The sequence below is a fragment of the Sphaerodactylus townsendi genome, linkage group LG10 (assembly GCF_021028975.2).
Source record: "Sphaerodactylus townsendi isolate TG3544 linkage group LG10, MPM_Stown_v2.3, whole genome shotgun sequence".
NCBI classification, from domain to species: Eukaryota; Metazoa; Chordata; class Lepidosauria; order Squamata; family Sphaerodactylidae; genus Sphaerodactylus; species Sphaerodactylus townsendi.
The window spans coordinates 30566260-30583342 of record NC_059434.1 but is presented as its reverse complement, the minus strand read 5'-3'; the positions used below and the strand labels follow the sequence as shown (position 1 = coordinate 30583342).

Sequence of the window (17083 nt, the reverse complement as noted above, 5' to 3'; positions counted from 1 at the left end):
TAAAAACCAATGGTGGCAAAACTAATAAGCAGTTGAGCAGAATAAATATGTGCGCCTTTTGCCAACAAATCACAACTGACATGGTAATCCTGTAAGGTTTTTGGCAAGATACATTCACAGGGGTTTGTCATTTCGGACTCATGCATTGCCTTTGGGACTTAAGCCATTCCTGGCTGGATCCAAGACAAGCCCCTGTGGGCTTTGATCACACCTTAGCAACACAGAAAGAAGCAATGGGTATGTACAATGTTTGGGGCAAGAGAATACCTTGAACGGTCCCTGGTGCATGTGTGAATATGCAGAGAATACATAGTTCTTCCCTTCTGTGCTTATATGTTGTCTAACTTTTTTGTTGGGAGAGCAGGTGGCATAGCATGGCCCAATCTTGTTAGATCTTGCAAGCTAAGCAGGGCCAGTTACTGGGATGGGAGACTGCTAAGGAATACTGTGCAGAGGTAGACCATGGAAAACATGGCACCAGACCTTCCAGACCAGGCCAAACCACCTCTGCTTCTCACTTGCCTTGAAAGCCTCCTGCTGATTTCCCATCCAAGTACTGACTCTGCTTAGCTTTCAAAATCTGATGAAATTGGGCTATGTCAGTGACGGCGAACCTTTTCGAGACCAAGTGCCCAAACTGCAACCCAAAACCCACTTATTTATCGCAAAGTGCCAACATGGCAATTTAACCTGAATACTGAGGTTTTAGTGAAGAAAAAATGGTTGGCTCCGAGGCGTGCGTTACTCAGGAGTAAGCTTGGTGGTAGTCGGTGGCTTTGCTTTGAAGCAACCGTGCAACTCTTCGAACGGATGAATCACAACCCTAGGAGGGTTTACTCAGAAGCAAGCCCCATTGCCAGCAACCGAGCTTACTCCCAGGTGAAAGATTGTGTTTTGGTTCTTTGCATAAAAACTAGTGGGGTTTAACAGCGCTTATCAGGGTTACCTACACTGCTTCCCCAAAACTAGGTCTTAGGTTTAATGCTAATAATCGAGCCCAGCGGCCCAGGCCAGCCTAGATGTGTGTGTGTGTGGGGGGGAGGGTGATTTCCCCCCCCCCACATGACGAACTCTGCCTGTGCATGTCCACAGAGAGGGCTCTGAGTGCCACTTCTGGCACCCGTGCCATAGGTTCGCCACCACTGGGCTATGTCATGCCACCTTGCCTCCCACCTGTCTAACTGCTTTACAATGTTTTCATTGTTTTCAACAAATTCTTGTTCTTTATTATTTATTTATTTATTATTTCATTTTTATACCGCCCTCCCCCGGAGGGCTCAGGGCGGTGCACAACATCAACAGACAAATAAAACAAGAAGTTTAAAAATCTTATGGATTTGCTTTTTACAGCAAGAACATTACATTAGTTGTGATTAATCCATAGTGCTCAGAAGGAAAGTGGAAAGTGTTCCTGTAGTACACCAGAATTTCTAAAGCTTTATATAATCTGTCTGCTTAGTCTGCTTGAATAAGAGTTAACTTTATGGCTATATTTCCAGGTGTGAAAACTTTAAAGACATTTTTTGTACAATACAAGCCTAATAATTCATTATAAGCCTACCTAATGGACCTTTAACTGTCTGAAGAAAAACAGTGCAATTCTAAGCAGAATTACACATTCTTTGAAGCAGATTGACTTCAATGGATTTAGAAGGGTATAACTCTGTTTAGGATTAGATCATAAAACAGTTGAATTTCCAAGGAAGAACATGTGCACTTTTAACAGTGATGTTTACACATACATAGAAAACTAGGGTCAGTTTCCCAGTGACTTGAAACTGTTTTATTATTGTATGAGCTTTAATTGCAAAAAAAAAAAAAAAGAATTCAAAATGATGCCTAAAGATACAGCTGAGCATGTATCTTTCATATGTGATAAGAATCAGAAAGTACTTGGTGCACATTTCATCAAGTTACTGAATAGCTATATTTTGTCTGTCTTAATACCTTTGTCAGTTTCAAGGCTACCCACTTCATAGCTGAAGCTCCCCTCAGTGAGTAAAAATAGCAGTGACCTACAGTCCTGTTAATAAGATGCTTACCTAATAGTTCAGCAGATAGTTCTCAACTGTTTCACAGTAGGTAGCAGATGGATTTTTTTTCAAGATGGAGAAAGAACTCTCACCCCACAGTCCTGTTAACTATTTGAAGCTTGGCATCCAAAGGCATTCAAGCATTACAAAACATAGGCAGCAGGCTTTGCTTCATTTGCTGTCAACAGTTTATTCAAGCTGCACTTGAACGCGATGGTTCTCTGGCTTTGCTTTTATTTATTCAAATCACGGATGCTTTCCCCTCCAATTGGTGGACTTTCGTCACTTCCTCTTCAGGTTTAACTGGAAATTCCTATCTGGTAAGCATCACACTGTATGTCTCATCAAAAACATCAAACTCAGTTTTGAATAAATGTGATTATGAGTGTCGTCCTAAATGGAATTACATCCTTCAAAACCGATTGACTGCAACAGCTTTAGAAAGGTACATCTCTGCTTAGGATAGCAGTGTATGTCTTGCAGTGCACTCATGAAGAGAATTACACTCTTCTAAGCCAGTTGAAGCCAACAGATTGAAGGGTGTAACTCTTCTGCTTAGGAATGTGGTGCTTGGCTCCCACTTGCTCAGAACAGGGACAACCAAGCCTGACCTGGAAGGTCTCACCTTGCTCAGGCAATATCTTGTCTAATGTAAAGAGATATCATGGTTTCTCGCTAGTTCCCTTCTGTAGCCATAGCTGGGAGACAAGTGTGTATTTCAAGTTAGTATCTCTTGGATCACTATCCGTTCCTGACAATTTCATATTCTTATTAATTTGACAGCACAACCTACTGTACCTTGAGTATGCATGATGGAGGCATGCTTAAACTGGAGATCAGTAGACTGCAGTTCCTCTTCTGAGTAGAACATATTAGATACTTTTTTTTTGCCTCAACAGCTTATTTTGAATATTTTTGTATTTCTTTCCATCTATTTGTGGCACAAATATGACACAACAATCAACACAGCACAAAAAATTTACAGAGACATCCTAAAATTAAAAAAATTACAAAGATGCATAATGAAAACTGATCAATTTCACATAGCACTAGAAACAACAACAACAAAATCAGAAACCCATTCTAAAATGCTTTCCAGAATATTTCAAAAAACACTTTATGGTGGAGGGTTGTTCCTCAGCTGGGATGCAGCAGCAGAAAAGCATCCTAATAGAAAACGAACCGATCTCCATGCAGGTGACCAAAGCAGAAAAACTGGGCTGCCCACAGATAAGGTAAAAGTCTCTGCATACTTGGAGAAATCCTCAAGTGTGGAGAAAAATGTGACTTTATAAATCAAGTCCAATGAGGACAGAAAATGGTCCAGCAGGGCAGAATGTTGAGAACAGCAGAATGTCCATTACAGGAAAAAAGGGAAAATAGAAATTAGTCTAATGACGCAACAGAGAATTTAGCTAATTCTGGAGAGGGAGGCTTTAGGAATAGAATGGGATCTCCAAATTATCCCTCCCCACAGTTCCTTGTGGGTTCCTTTACTCAGTGTAAAAATTTGCATCTATATATGGGAAAGGGGGTTTGATGTTACAGTTAAATTTGCTGGCTCTCTAGTTTCATCCATCTAAATTGCTTTATTCATCCTTAGGCATGATGTAGCAGCTAAGAAACAAAGTTGTGATTGTGTAAATTGTCCCTAAGTCACAAATGCAAGTAGTTACAGAATTTTATTTACAGTAAGCCACAGAAGTTCACTAGAATAGCATATAATAGAGCACAGTCGGGGATGTAAAATAAAGGGGTGGCAGTAACTAGGGTCAGCTTAAGATGGTGTCTTCGTGAATTATCTTGTCATGTCTTGTCAGTGCTGAGATGCACCCTGTCTTGACATCTGCCCATCCCAAAGTACAATACTTTGCCACAGCCACTAAGCGGTTGTTTGCTTATTATGTTAGGGGCTGTAACAGCAAGATATAACTAATTTTATATACGTACAGCAGGATCAGTTATTCTCAGGAACTCATACACACAGCACCTGCTGACATCTTTATCTATCTGGATCTGTGCGATACTGTGCCAGCACCACCCAAGGCTGAAGTGCTTCCATTTGGTTAGCTTGTGCCCAAAGTGATCATAGCTCCTTTATGTATATTTCATGAAAATTCAATATAGCAACCTTGTATACATTCATATGTGAAAGGGTCAAAGAATCTGCCGTGTCAGTTTTCAAACTGAAACTTTAGGTTGTGAGAGTAGGGTGTGCGTAGCATGATATGAAATATCATCTTTGAAAAAGGAGAAAAAAAATGAGGTCAAGTCTGATGGTCCCAAATAGGTTAAAATATTTTATTAGTCAGATAAAATTCCATATGCATTTCTTCCAAGATGCTTCTTCAAGGTAATTGGTCAGCCCCATCCATGAGTTTGATGCCCGGCTGCCCCCCCTCCCCCCCGAGGCTTTCCACTGGCATGGGGAAATCAAAAATAAGCTTCAATGGGCTGCAACAGTTTTACACCAGCCAAAAGGCTGGCTTTAGTGCAGATTGTGGCCCACTGGCATAACACTGGCAAAGGCTGGGAGGGAGTCGACTAATGTTGGCTCCTCCCTGGCCCTGCTCCCACTACACCACCAGTGGCAGTTGCAGCACTGGGATGCTGGTGTGGTATCCAGCACGGGGGGGGGGGGGGTTGCTGCACGATGGCAGGATCACACCTCTACCTGGGTAAGTGCTCCCGGGAGGGCAAATCCACCAGCATGCCATTCCCAGAGCAAACCTGCCCCCTCCTTTGGAGGGGGGCTATTAGTCTGCAGTGGTTTTTCAAAGAACCAGTGCCAATTTTTCATGACATTAGAATTCCATATACCACGATATTTTTTCTAGATATGATTAATGTAGTTTTAAGAAGTGAGTTCAACATTTACAGCTTTAAAAAATCTAGGAAACCTTAAACCCACTCTCCTTTACAGTTCAGAATCATACAAGTTCCCGTAAAGACTCTTTCCCGTGATTCTGCAGAGCAGCCCTGTGATTGTGTTTGCAGACTACAAAGCTATATGGTCTATAATTATGCTCCCAAACCAGTATAAGCAGGAAGATACTTACAATATTCCACTGTCTTCATTATGAAAGCAGGATTTATCATGTGCCTGTTTCAGAGGATGATACAATTTGCTTTTCAGTTTTCTAATACCAATCTGTTTGTGTTTTAATTTCAGTAAAGATGCCAATCAAAAAGACACACAGTGTACTCCAAGCAAATTTTATTAGAAGTCTATTCAAGGAAAAAAAAACACAGATACCCTTTTGCATGTAAGAATTCAGAGTCAAGTACCTGAAAGCCAGGTATGAAAAACCTGTTCTATTAAAATCAGATACAGAGTAGAAACAGTGCTGTTTAAAAATATCACAGGCAACAGACATTTAAGTCTTCCATCATAAATGGCATCAAATATAGGTATTAATCTCACAGCAAAGCTGCATGCACATCTAGTTTATAATGGAGAGCCTTTGAAATATAAAGCTTTTGCCATGAAATTTGCAGTAATAAAGGTACGCTGCACAAAGATGTTTTTATATCTCACTTATTGACACTGCTCCATAATAAAAACATATGTACATTTTTTTAGATTTGGCTGGTAAAACCATATTATAGTTTATTATTATTATTATCATTATTTATTTTTTGCATAAAATGCTATTTTACAGAATTGCACTATCCAAATGTGCTTATAAATGGGAGTGGGGCAAGTAAAGAAAATGAGATGTTTTTATTAATGGGATGGGGACAGGCTGAAAATCAAATAAGCATCTTGATTTTTTTCTTTGAAAAAAACCAATAAAAAGCAAGACATATGTACAAAATGCTACAGGACTACAAACATTTGTAAGATTTCTTCTTTACCACAAGAGAAATGCAGTAAATGTATTCGTCAACAAGGTGCCGTCAAAACCAACCTTGAACTGTTTTACATAAAACCATCGACATGGCAACTTCTGTGTTTCCATCCTATGCTATTTATGCCTATCTTTGCATAAGGAAAATGAAAATTGCGTTCAAATATTTGATCCTGTTTCATGACTAAAAATCCACCCCTGTGTATTCATTTTCATGTCTGTGACTTTAATACTATATTGCTAGGAAAACGTATAGTTTTGATGCATAATTTATGTTCCTCTATAAGAAGCAAAATAATATCAGCATGTGAAGCTGTCAAAACAATGAATTCTAAGATTCTGTGTTCCTCTCACATTATTGTTGATATAGCAGCGACATGTGTGACATCAATCACTTTCACTGTTGGTGTTCATTTCTGAAGACTCTGCACAGTCTGCACTTCCTTAATGTAAAGAAGTAATCTCAACTGCCTTTGGAGATGCTGCAGATATTAATGATATGTACACATATAGGATATATTAACGTGCTTCTAATTGCACACATATCATTAATGATGGGAACAGAAACTTAGGTCTCTCTAGGGCAGGGGTAGGGAACCTGCGGCTCTCCAGATGTTCAGGAACTACAATTCCCATCAGCCTCTGTCAGCATGGCCAATTGGCCATGCTGACAGAGGCTGATGAAACAGACCATCTGGAAGCCAGCAGTTCTGCTCAAAGAAAATGCACACTCGGAGCCCTTTCATTGGTAGTACACTCCTCTTTGTACAAAGAGAGATTCTATGTCAGCCTTAACATACATCACTGCAGAAAGTGAGATTTTTGTTTCCTGCTTTTCCTACGTACTTCATTAAGGTACGAAGACGTCCACATTTCCCCTGTACTGCACTGGAAGCATCTGCTTCTCACCGTAGAGAGATGTACACACCCCACCTTCAGCCTTAATGGGTGCTAAAACAGGAAATACAACTTTGCATCCGGTACCTGCACAATACCGTCTGAAGCTGGGTAAGACAGGCAAACCTGTGACACAGCAAAGTGAAAGTATCATATGCATAAAAAGAATGTGTGAAAATCCCAAACAACAATTAAAAAGTAGGAAATTGCAATGTGGCTGTATCTAAGCAGCGAACATTTCTTTCCTCAAGTATAGCGTTGTGAAAACTCCAAACAATATGGGTTATCCCTTGAAGCATCATGCTGATCCTAAGTAGTTTTCTGATTTCTGTGTTTCAAATGGGAACAGGCAGAGAAAATGTGATGCTTGGAAAAAAAAATGTCCTACAGGTTGAACTAATTCCTCATTTCCTATAAAAGCTGTTATCCCACTGCAGACGTTAACGGTAATACTGCTGGGCTGGCGGATGAAGATGGGAGCGGTGAAGATGGACTAGATGGCTTCTACTTGGTATTGCAAAGCAGGAAAACGGAAGGCTGGTGGAGCATGTTTTTCTAGCAGCTTTATATGCAGATGTATTGCAGAGATGCAGCATAAATAAGTAGGAAAAAAATAAACAAAACAAAATTTCACAGCCTCTTGACATAGTTTCCAGGGAAAGTACCAAAGAATTTTGTTCTTCTGGAGGTTCCTGAAAGTAGAAGTAATATGTGAAATATGGCAGCAATAGCAACAGTATTACTCTGTGAAGCTGGCCTACTTTAAATATTTTAGCAAATTTTTACTAGCACACAATGTTAGTTGGTTCGGAAAACATGAATTACGTGACACTGCAAAGGGGATTTAGATGCCATCGTGACTGAATGACACCAGTGGCATGCTTAAAATGAGAAATGGCAGAAGCTTCTATTGCAGTTGGAAGAGGCAAGCCACTTTTAAAAGTTTAGCCTGTATCATACAAGTGGCTGAAGATAAAACTTCAAAAAAAACTTCCAGAGTTCTTCCCCACACATGCATACAAGCTTCACTGGAAGGTAGCCCGGTACATGGAGAAAGTGTTAATCTAACAAAAAAAAATCCTTCTGATCCAGTAGCTTAGAGACAGATTATTAAAGCTTGCTGATCAATATAAAAAGTGATATAGTTCATTTAAGCTATTACAAATATTTCAATCCACCAATTCTTTGCATAGACACATCCAGTTCATATCAGCAAACTTGACAGTTCCATGCATTCGTCCTTTGAATATGAGGAAGAGGCGTTCCCACCATTGGAGTACATGGCAGAATCTACTATGACCTGACACACCTCATTCCCAGTATGCATATGACAAACTCATCTCTTCCTGCTGCTCAGAGCTTAGTACTCTAAATAGTTCATGATGGCAGATGTGCTACTGGACCACAAGGGATGCTAGTGGGCTCAAGTGCAGGCGTTTATGGGAATATGGTGAGATTAGATATGGGCAGACCACTTAGATATGGTATCCAGCAGAGTGACCTCAGAACCTTGGTATTGACCTTAAGTGAGAGCACTGGATGAGAAGAACATCTGCAGAAGTTTGGATCAGAGTGATTTGTATTGTATGTGAAGGACTTAATGAATGCTAAATGCTGTCTAAAAAGCATGAGACAGTTCATACTGAAAATTGTTGACCTGGCCCCGCAGATGTTGCCAGTAGGATTAATTTCACTGCAGTGATTGTATTGTCTCGTTTTCTGGTCCTAAAATTAGTACTCCATTCAGCTATGTGGTCTCCAAGTTTGAACATATACCCTAAAGCACAACTAAATGTAAAAGGAACATACCCACAAACCATCCATCATCACACTTTTCCATCACATCAATGATATCTCCCTCTCTGAGCTCCAATTCATCTTCGTTCCTAGGAGTATAGTTATACAGAACCTGAAACCTTAAACAGGACAAATGGACGCATTTAAGGGGGGGAAACTGTACACCTTGCATTTTGACTACACTAGACAAGCTTGTTAAACAGCAGACCGGATTAAATATATATATTTATGTAATGTATAATAACAGAAGCAAGGTCCAGGCCAGTCCACTTGGTAGATAAGTGGAATATTTGGACTGAATGTAAAGATAGTGGAATAAAGCGGAATAAAATGCATTTGCTCCAAATGTTTTTGCCTTTGAATTACCCTCACTACAAAAACAAGAAAATCTAACAAAAATTTGGTAACAGTACCCAATTTTTAAAAGAGGTATTTTTGGTTCAACAATATGTAATGTGCAGAGAAGTGAGAAAGCAAGAATTTATCTTTGCAATAAAAGACGGTAGCAAAAATGGAAGTTAATTATCTATTAACAACAGGAAAGCTTAAGGGTCCATTCTGCTATTGGCTGCCTGCAGCTTTCATTCCCATGGGAATGCCCACAGAATGCTTTACGCATAGCACCACCACTGATGAAGACAGCACAAACCTAATAAGGGCAGAAAGGCAGGATGTAAGTTTTGTACAATAACAGAATAAATAATATAGATCTTTCTATACTCATGGTCTTACAGGTTCATATATGTGGGACTGGCCACATCTTTTCCAACAGTGTACATATTTTACATAATTTTTTAAAAAGTATACACCAAAATTACTAATTTGCTACTGCCTTTACATTTTTTATTTATTGATGGGCAGCCCAATTGTAAGGGGGGGGGAATAGATGGGCTGCAGCTGGATATAGTGCAGCTCCGCCATTGCAGAGCTGTGGCAAGCGAAGGAAAACTCTACTGACCCCACTGCAAGGCTCATGTGCAGTCTAATGGGCTGGGCCTGTCTTTTTGCCAGCGCTAAGTCTATGCTGGCAAAAGGGGGCTCCTATGCTGGGGCTGCAGTTGCATCAGCATCTAGGCGCTGCGCAGCTGCACAGTTCCCTTGAGCTGGCATTAAGTGCTCCTGCATCAGCCTAAATGCCACTTACCCTGGCATGAGGTGGCAACTACCCTGGCGCAAGGGCATGCCACATCCAGAGCCCTTTCACCTCCCTCCCTCAGGATTCCACAGTTAATTTTTATTTGTTACCACATTAAACAGGTATTTAGTGAGGTGAATACAAATAGATATACTAATGTATGAAATGGGCTATTTACATTTTTAGAGGGGCTCAAACAATGTCCACACTGGAAGCATGGATTTGTCACGCACTTGTTCTTTGCATGCACATTATTCTTTGCTTGTAAGGTCCAGCAACCATCAGTCATTGTTCCTAGAACATTCTGAGAATTTAAACTGCAATCTTAAGCAGTTACATGCTTTCAAGTTCATTGAAGAGACTGGGCTTAAGAAAGGTATAGGTCTGCTTGGTATGGCACTGCTAGTCTTCAAGGAAGTGATGTTGCTTGGCAACCTTACTTTTTACACTTTCTCTCCTAAGCATTTACAGATCCTGTAATGCAAATGGCATGTGAACTGTGTGATCATGTTTTTTCTTTACATTCCTGGTGGGATAAAGGCTTTGTTTAGTTGCAAATGGATACATTCTGGTTATATCAAACAATGACCATACACACATGTTTAGAAAACTTATCAAATGCCACAATCCAGGGACTTTTTAACCTATAAATTAGGATTCCAACAGGATAAAGGTTTCTTCAATACATTACATCCAACATCCTAATCGGAAATATTTTCACAGGATATTTACATGTAGCTCTCAAAAGCTGATTCACATCCTAACGTAATTAAAATTGAAGCCATCATTCTGCGATAAAAATTATGCTAATCCCCAGAAAAAAAGTGAACCATTAGCTGGGTCTGACACAACGAACAGATGCCAGAACATTAAGAATAGCAACTTAATCAGCATGGTATTTACATATGTGTGCTGGAATTTCAGACTGTGAACTTGTTTTTAGTAGTGAGGAAACAGACTTTTTAAAGGTGACACACACCATTCAGAGTTCACTTTTCACTAAAAATAAGAGTGAAGAACTGTTGTGCCACCTCCATTCATTTCTATTGTGCTGTGAGAATGCCTGGAATTCTGGCTACTAGATATAAAAACAGAGCCCCCTCTCCCCCCCCCCCAATTATTGTTTCTTCACCGGAGAACTTCAATGAGTTCTTAGCAGTAATGACAACTTGAGTGAATAATGTGTACCTCAAAACTGGGACTTCTGCAAAAAGGGAAAGAGAATGTTTTGCTGTGGAGCTGGTACTATAATTTTATTGAGTGTTTGTGAAGCTACCTTATAGAGGAGCTTGGGTTTATACCCTACCTTTCTCTCCTGTAAGGAGACTCAAGGCAGCTTACAAACTCCTTTTCCTTCCTCTCCCCACAACAGACACCTTGTGAGGTAGGTGGGACTGAGAGAATTCTGAACAAACTGTGACTGGTCCAAGGTCGCCCAGTAGGAATGTCGTAGTGGGGAAACAAATCTGGTTCACAGATAAGGGTTCGCCACTCACATGGAGGAATGGGGAATCAAACCCGTTCTCCAGGTTAGAGTCCCCCTGCACTTAACCACTACACCACACTGGCTGAGTAAGATTTTACTGATTAAGATTATTGGCCCATCTATACCTTGACTCAATGAAAGATAGTAACTCAATGCTGAATTAATCACTTCCTGGACCTTCTATGCACTTGAATACTTCGCAGTGGTTCTAGTGCATGTACAATTCTGTTCCCCCACCCCCAGTCCTGATTTTCCTATGTATTTAAAAAGCTATTTTAAGCACTGTGTATGTCAAAACCTTTATTATATGCACTATTAAGCTTGATATTTTGATAAAAGAGCATTTTAGTGCATCCAAAGACTATTGGCAGTACTTCACACAAAATGGCGGGCACAGTTATAAGAAAAAAGCAAGTACTGCCAATAGTCTTTGGATGCACTCAGGAATGTAGGTAAGGGGGGGGGGTTCTCGGGTTCAAACCCCTCTCATTACATGTCCGGCTTGCTTGAAACAATGCATGGAATGGAACAGCCGGAAAGCCCTCAGTCACCGAACCCACCCCATTAAAAATCTGTACCTACGTTACTGGATGCACTAAAATGCTCTTTTATCAAAGTAGCAAGCTTAATAGTACACAGAATAAAGGTTTTGACACAAGCGGTGTTTAAAATAAGCTATCTGAGAATTGGGACTTTTTTGAACTGTGGGGAGATGTGACGTTTACTTCTGCCGTACCACACACGATCACATTTTTATCTTTCATTGAGACAAGGTATAGTACAGTCAATGCTGACTTTTACTAGCTCTTGGAAATCTCAGGAAGAGAATCTACCGAGCCCTAAAGTCTAATAACTGAAGATACCAGGAATCAAAATGGATGGGATTTATGACATTAAAAATATACTTACTATTGAGGTATGCAATTATACCAATCTACCACGTTCCTGACCAAAGTGCATTATCTAACCTGAAACTCATTTTGCATTGGACAGCAACAGTACATAGGAGAGTTCTGAGTTTTAGGAGCACTTTAATGGATGGCAGTATGAGTTATGGGTCCATGTATGATTATATGGCAAGAATTAATGATAAGGAGACGGGGGGAACAGAATGCTGCCTGTTTTGAATGCAAAACCCAGGTTCATCTAATTTTATGACATGCAATCATCTCATGTGTACTGCTGTGGCTGATATAAAATCCTGGGGGTAGATGGCTTCCAGGATTGGAAACTGTTCCCTTCCTTACCTAATCAGAAATTCAATACCATTATTTATAGAAGAACTTTAGAAGACAAAATACTTACGGTTCCCCCCCACTGTGTATATTTTCATGAGCAAGTACAGGGCGCTGTGGCTGAAATGAAATGAGTTGAAATGTAGTAAGAGAATAGACGGTCACAAGTGTTGACATAGTTCAGCACAGTCCTGGAACATGTGCGGCCCAAGGTCCACAATACATACAATGCAATCTTAAGCAGAGTTACAATGCTGCATGGGCTTAGAAGAATGTAACTTTGCTGAGGATTGTTCTGACAGTTCATCATGCCGTGCACTGCTGCTCCCCAGGTGCTTAATCCACCTCTTGCCTTTCTGGCCCTGGGGATGCATAAAACACGGTCAGTAACATGGCTCAGGGGGCACATAGCACAGCTTGCTGAGCTGCAAGACGGCTCAAGCATTGCACAACTATTTAAACCACGATTCATTTAATCCTATTTGGTGCTGCGTGAAAAAAACCAGAGAGTTAAAACACAGAAGAGCAAAAACTAGCAATGTCTTCAAAATGTCTTTTTTGCAACTTTATCTTCAGCCCACATCTCACCATGCCAAGGTAAGCGGATAAGATTCAGCCATTGGAATCATACAGGCAAACTTTATAAAAATGTACACATGGTTAAATGGATGCTGTATGAATCTTCACTTGAAATATCAGTCTCAGACAAGCAGAAAACAAATCAGTGTGAACTTCACTAACTGGACAGGCAGTCATTCCTAATGATTGCTCAATAAAGCATTCTTGCAGACAGAACTATCCTGTGGATATCTAACCAGCAGCCAAAACATGCTCTGCTGTTTCTGATACCACCCCTCTCTCAAGAGGACTGAGGAAATGAGTTTTTTTTAAAGAAACATCCCCAGGGGATGAGAAAAGAGCAAAACAAATTCTTGAAAGAATGCAGATAATTTATGAACTTAGCCTTATAAGGGAAAATGGTAACCATTGCCAGGATAATGAGCAGAAGAGAAGAAATGTGTCCTTCTTGGTTCACTGTTTAGCATTAATCTGAGTTCTGAAAAACAGATTTATCACTTCCAGTGTACTTACTTATGAAAGAAATCATCTTTAATGATTAGAAGGACATGTAAAGTTATATAAATATAATCTAGGTTTAGGATATACAAAATGGGACTCAGTTCTTTAAAATTACATGGTTTATTGCTTCCCCCACACAAAAAATGAATTGCTTCCCCCACACAAAGAACTATGTCTTTAGCATTCATTTTCACAACTGATTGGAAATCTTCCCATGGTTAAGAGTCATGTTATTCCAACATCATGTCTGTTTCATGAATGGGCATGATTCTGAGGGACCTGTGATCTGAGCTATAAATGAAACCATAAGATGAGGCATAAGGCTGCATAGAGGCGGTTGGATGTAAATTCTTCCAGGGATGCATACAATCAGCTGTGTTTGAGCAAGAGCTCTGTAGAGAAGGTCAGTTGGAAGGGCTGCCTCCCACAACTAACTGGACATGCAGGGTAATCTACTAGACCAGTGATGGCGAACCTTTTTGAGACCGAGTGCCCACATTGCAACCCAAAACCCACTTATTTATCGTGAAGTGCCAACACAGCAATTTAACCTGAATACTGAAGTTTTAGTTTAGAAAAAACGGTTGTCTCTGAGGCTTGTGTTACTCGGGAGTAAGCTTGGTGGTAGTCAGCGGCTTTGCTTTGAAGCAACCATGCAACTCTTCCAACGGGTGAATCACAACCCTAGGAGGGTTTACTCAGAACAAGCCCCATTGCCAGCAACCGAGCTTACTCCCAGGTAAAGGATCACGCTTTAGTTCTTCACATGAAAATCAGTGGGGTTTAACAGCACTTAACAGGGTTACCTACACTGCTTCCCAAAACTAGGTCTTAGGTTTAATGCTAATAATTGAGCCCAGCAGCCCAGACCAGCCTAGTTGTTTGTGTGGGTGTAGGTGGGGGCAACTTTGTTTGCGTGTGCCCACAGAGAAGAAGAAGAAGAAGAAGAAGAGTTTGGATTTATATCCCCCCTTTCTCTCCTGTAGAGACTCAAAGGGGCTTACAATCTCCTTGCCCTTCCCCCCTCACAACAAACACCCTGTGAGGTAGGTGGGGCTGAGAGAGCTCCGAGAAGCTGTGACTAGCCCAAGGTCACCCAGCTGGCATGTGTGGGAGTGTACAGGCTAATCTGAATTCCCCAGATAAGCCTCCACAGCTCAGGCAGCAGAGCTGGGAATCAAACCCGGTTCCTCCAGATTAGATACACGAGCTCTTAACCTCCTACGCCACTGCTGCTCAGAGCCCACTCAGAGGGCTCTGAGTGCCACCTCTGGCACCCGTGTCATAGGTTCGCCACCACTGTACTAGACTGTCTAACCACATTGTGTGGCTGTATGATACAAATTTTTGCCCGCCCTATCATTGCAAACATTAGACCCTGAATTTGCAACGAAAAACCTAGATTGCAAACTGTGGTCTGTGTTCATCCAAAGCTGTATCACACTGGGGAAAATATAGTTTTTTGAGTTTATCCTCAGGTGTCCAGGATTCATCACAGCTACCTGTCTCAGTGCCACTTAGGAACAGAAGAATAAGAATAAGAAGAATTTGGATTTATATCCCCCCCTTTCTCTTTTGTTAGGAGGCTCAAAAGGACTTACAAACTCCTTTCCCTTCCCCCCTCACAACAGACACCCTGTGAGGTGGGTGAAGCTGAGAGAGCTCCGAAGAACTGTGACTAGCCCAAGGTCACCCAGCTGGTGTGTGTGGGAGTGCACAAGCTAATCTGAATTCCCCAGATAAGCCTCCACAGCTCAAGTGGCACAGCGGGGAATCAAACGCGGTTCCTCCAGATTAGAATGCACCTGCTCTTAGCCACTATGCCCCTGCTGCTCATCTGTAGAGCACTCGGACACCCAGTCAACTCTAGCGCTACCTTGTTCCTGCTCATCAGAAGCCCCTTTCCTGTTCAAATTGGATCATCTGAATGCACTTCTCTCTCCCTCCAAACCCTCCGTACAGATAAATGCAGTTCATGAAGGATATAGAGAGATTCAGATGCAAATACAAGTAACATTTTGTTATGATATACAATGCATAAAAACCTATGGACGGATCAGATGTTTCAAAAGAACAGGTTGTACTTTAAGGAGTATTTAGTTCTAGGCTAATATGCTAGGAAAAGCTGATGAGAGCGGCAGTTCTGAGAAGCGGCGCTATGTGAAGGCCTGGGGTCGAGTGAGTGCAGCAGGCGTTGCTGTGGCAACAAAATATTTTGAAAAGATCATGCATTTGAAAACAATAAGGCAGAGCAGTAGAGGCATTATGAAACTCACAGAACATGCAAGGAAGTCCTCTTGATTAGCCGTCGATGCGAACGGGCTCTTAAAAGAGACACTTTGAAACCAGAGGAGTGATTCCAAAATTCAGAAGTTTACTTCTTTTAAAAGGACTGTTTCATAGACACTTGAACAGCTCCCCCAGTAAAACTATGCAGAGAAGCTGTTGCGTATTATGGCTTCCAGGCTGTTATCACACAATCCAGATCCAAACAGCAGCACAACAGAAAGGAATCAATGTGACAAGGGCATTCGGACTTCAGAATTAATTGCCAAACTCCTAATGCTGAAGGAATAACTGGCAACGGATACAGGTCACGCAGTACCATACCCTATAAGAACAGCTGTGGCCTCTGACAGGTGACCCACAAGATCTCCTCGTCGTAACAGGGCTACGAGGAGGTTTGCCGATGACAAGATCTCTTTTTAAATCAGCCTGGAAAAACCACAAACACCATGTCAGTGCATTTTTATGGTCAAGAACCTCGCTAGTTGGGCATTATTGGCAGTTCCTGTTTTCATTCTATGTACAAGCCATTTGTTTGACCACCAAAAAAGCCCCCTGTGCAGAAGACATGCAAATGTGTTAGTGCAATGTGCTTGGAAAGCTGTTGTTACTTCCGATATTGTTATTATTTTAACCCTGTGCATTCAAGATTTAAAATTCCTTCAACAGATTAACTGTCAGCTCAAACAAGTCGCTTCCACTGTACGAGTTCAAACTGTAGCTGTATAATTAATAATGCAGGAAACCAAAACACAGCTGAAAGTTCCCAGCTAGCAGGAAAATACTACTAGTAGCTGACATTATAACCCTCTAGAGATTAAAAAGCAGAACATTACTAAAAACGTGACCTGTTGATAAATGAGACATTTTGCATGGGGGGTGGGGGAAGGGGTAAATGATCTATGATAGAAGATCAAGCGGATGCCTCCTTTAAATTAGATTCCAAAGCTTGCCTGCTCAGAAGTGGGGGAAAAACTAGGGGCAAAACGCAGTCAAGATTCAGATTTTGCAAATTCCAAAAGGTGCCGACACAGGCAGATTTCATACTTTGTAACATTTGGCAGCACTCGAAGGCTGATCATACACTTAACCAATTAATTAATTAATTAATTAACTAATTAATTAATTAACTTTTATGCCGCCCTCCGCCGGAGGGCTCAGGGCGGTTTACAGTACCAACAAACAATAAAACAGAATAAATACAGAATTAAGAGTTAAAATGCAGCATTCAATTTGCTGCTGTGGCCCACACTGAAGGGAGATTCTCTTTGGGACAGAGCTTC

The 17083-nt window shown here is 41.0% G+C and overlaps 1 protein-coding gene across 34 annotated transcripts in view; it reads right to left on the bottom strand.

Annotated features, from left to right (window-relative positions):
- Nucleotides 1-6609: 6609 nt before the first annotated feature.
- The window catches only part of SORBS2 (sorbin and SH3 domain containing 2), a 289570-nt gene continuing 279096 nt past the window's right edge, over nucleotides 6610-17083 (bottom strand). For 24 of the 34 annotated variants that reach the window (XM_048509745.1, XM_048509753.1, XM_048509750.1 and 21 more), the window contains 4 exons: nucleotides 16125-16229; nucleotides 12505-12554; nucleotides 8591-8697; nucleotides 6610-7473 (listed from right to left, as the gene is read on the bottom strand). In XM_048509745.1, the coding sequence (XP_048365702.1) occupies nucleotides 7412-7473; nucleotides 8591-8697; nucleotides 12505-12554; nucleotides 16125-16229 (324 nt within the window). In that variant the 3' untranslated portion in view covers nucleotides 6610-7411. The remainder of the gene's footprint in view (nucleotides 7474-8590; nucleotides 8698-12504; nucleotides 12555-16124; nucleotides 16230-17083) is intronic. The other 10 variants (XM_048509754.1, XM_048509766.1, XM_048509761.1 and 7 more) reach the window with 1 other exon arrangement.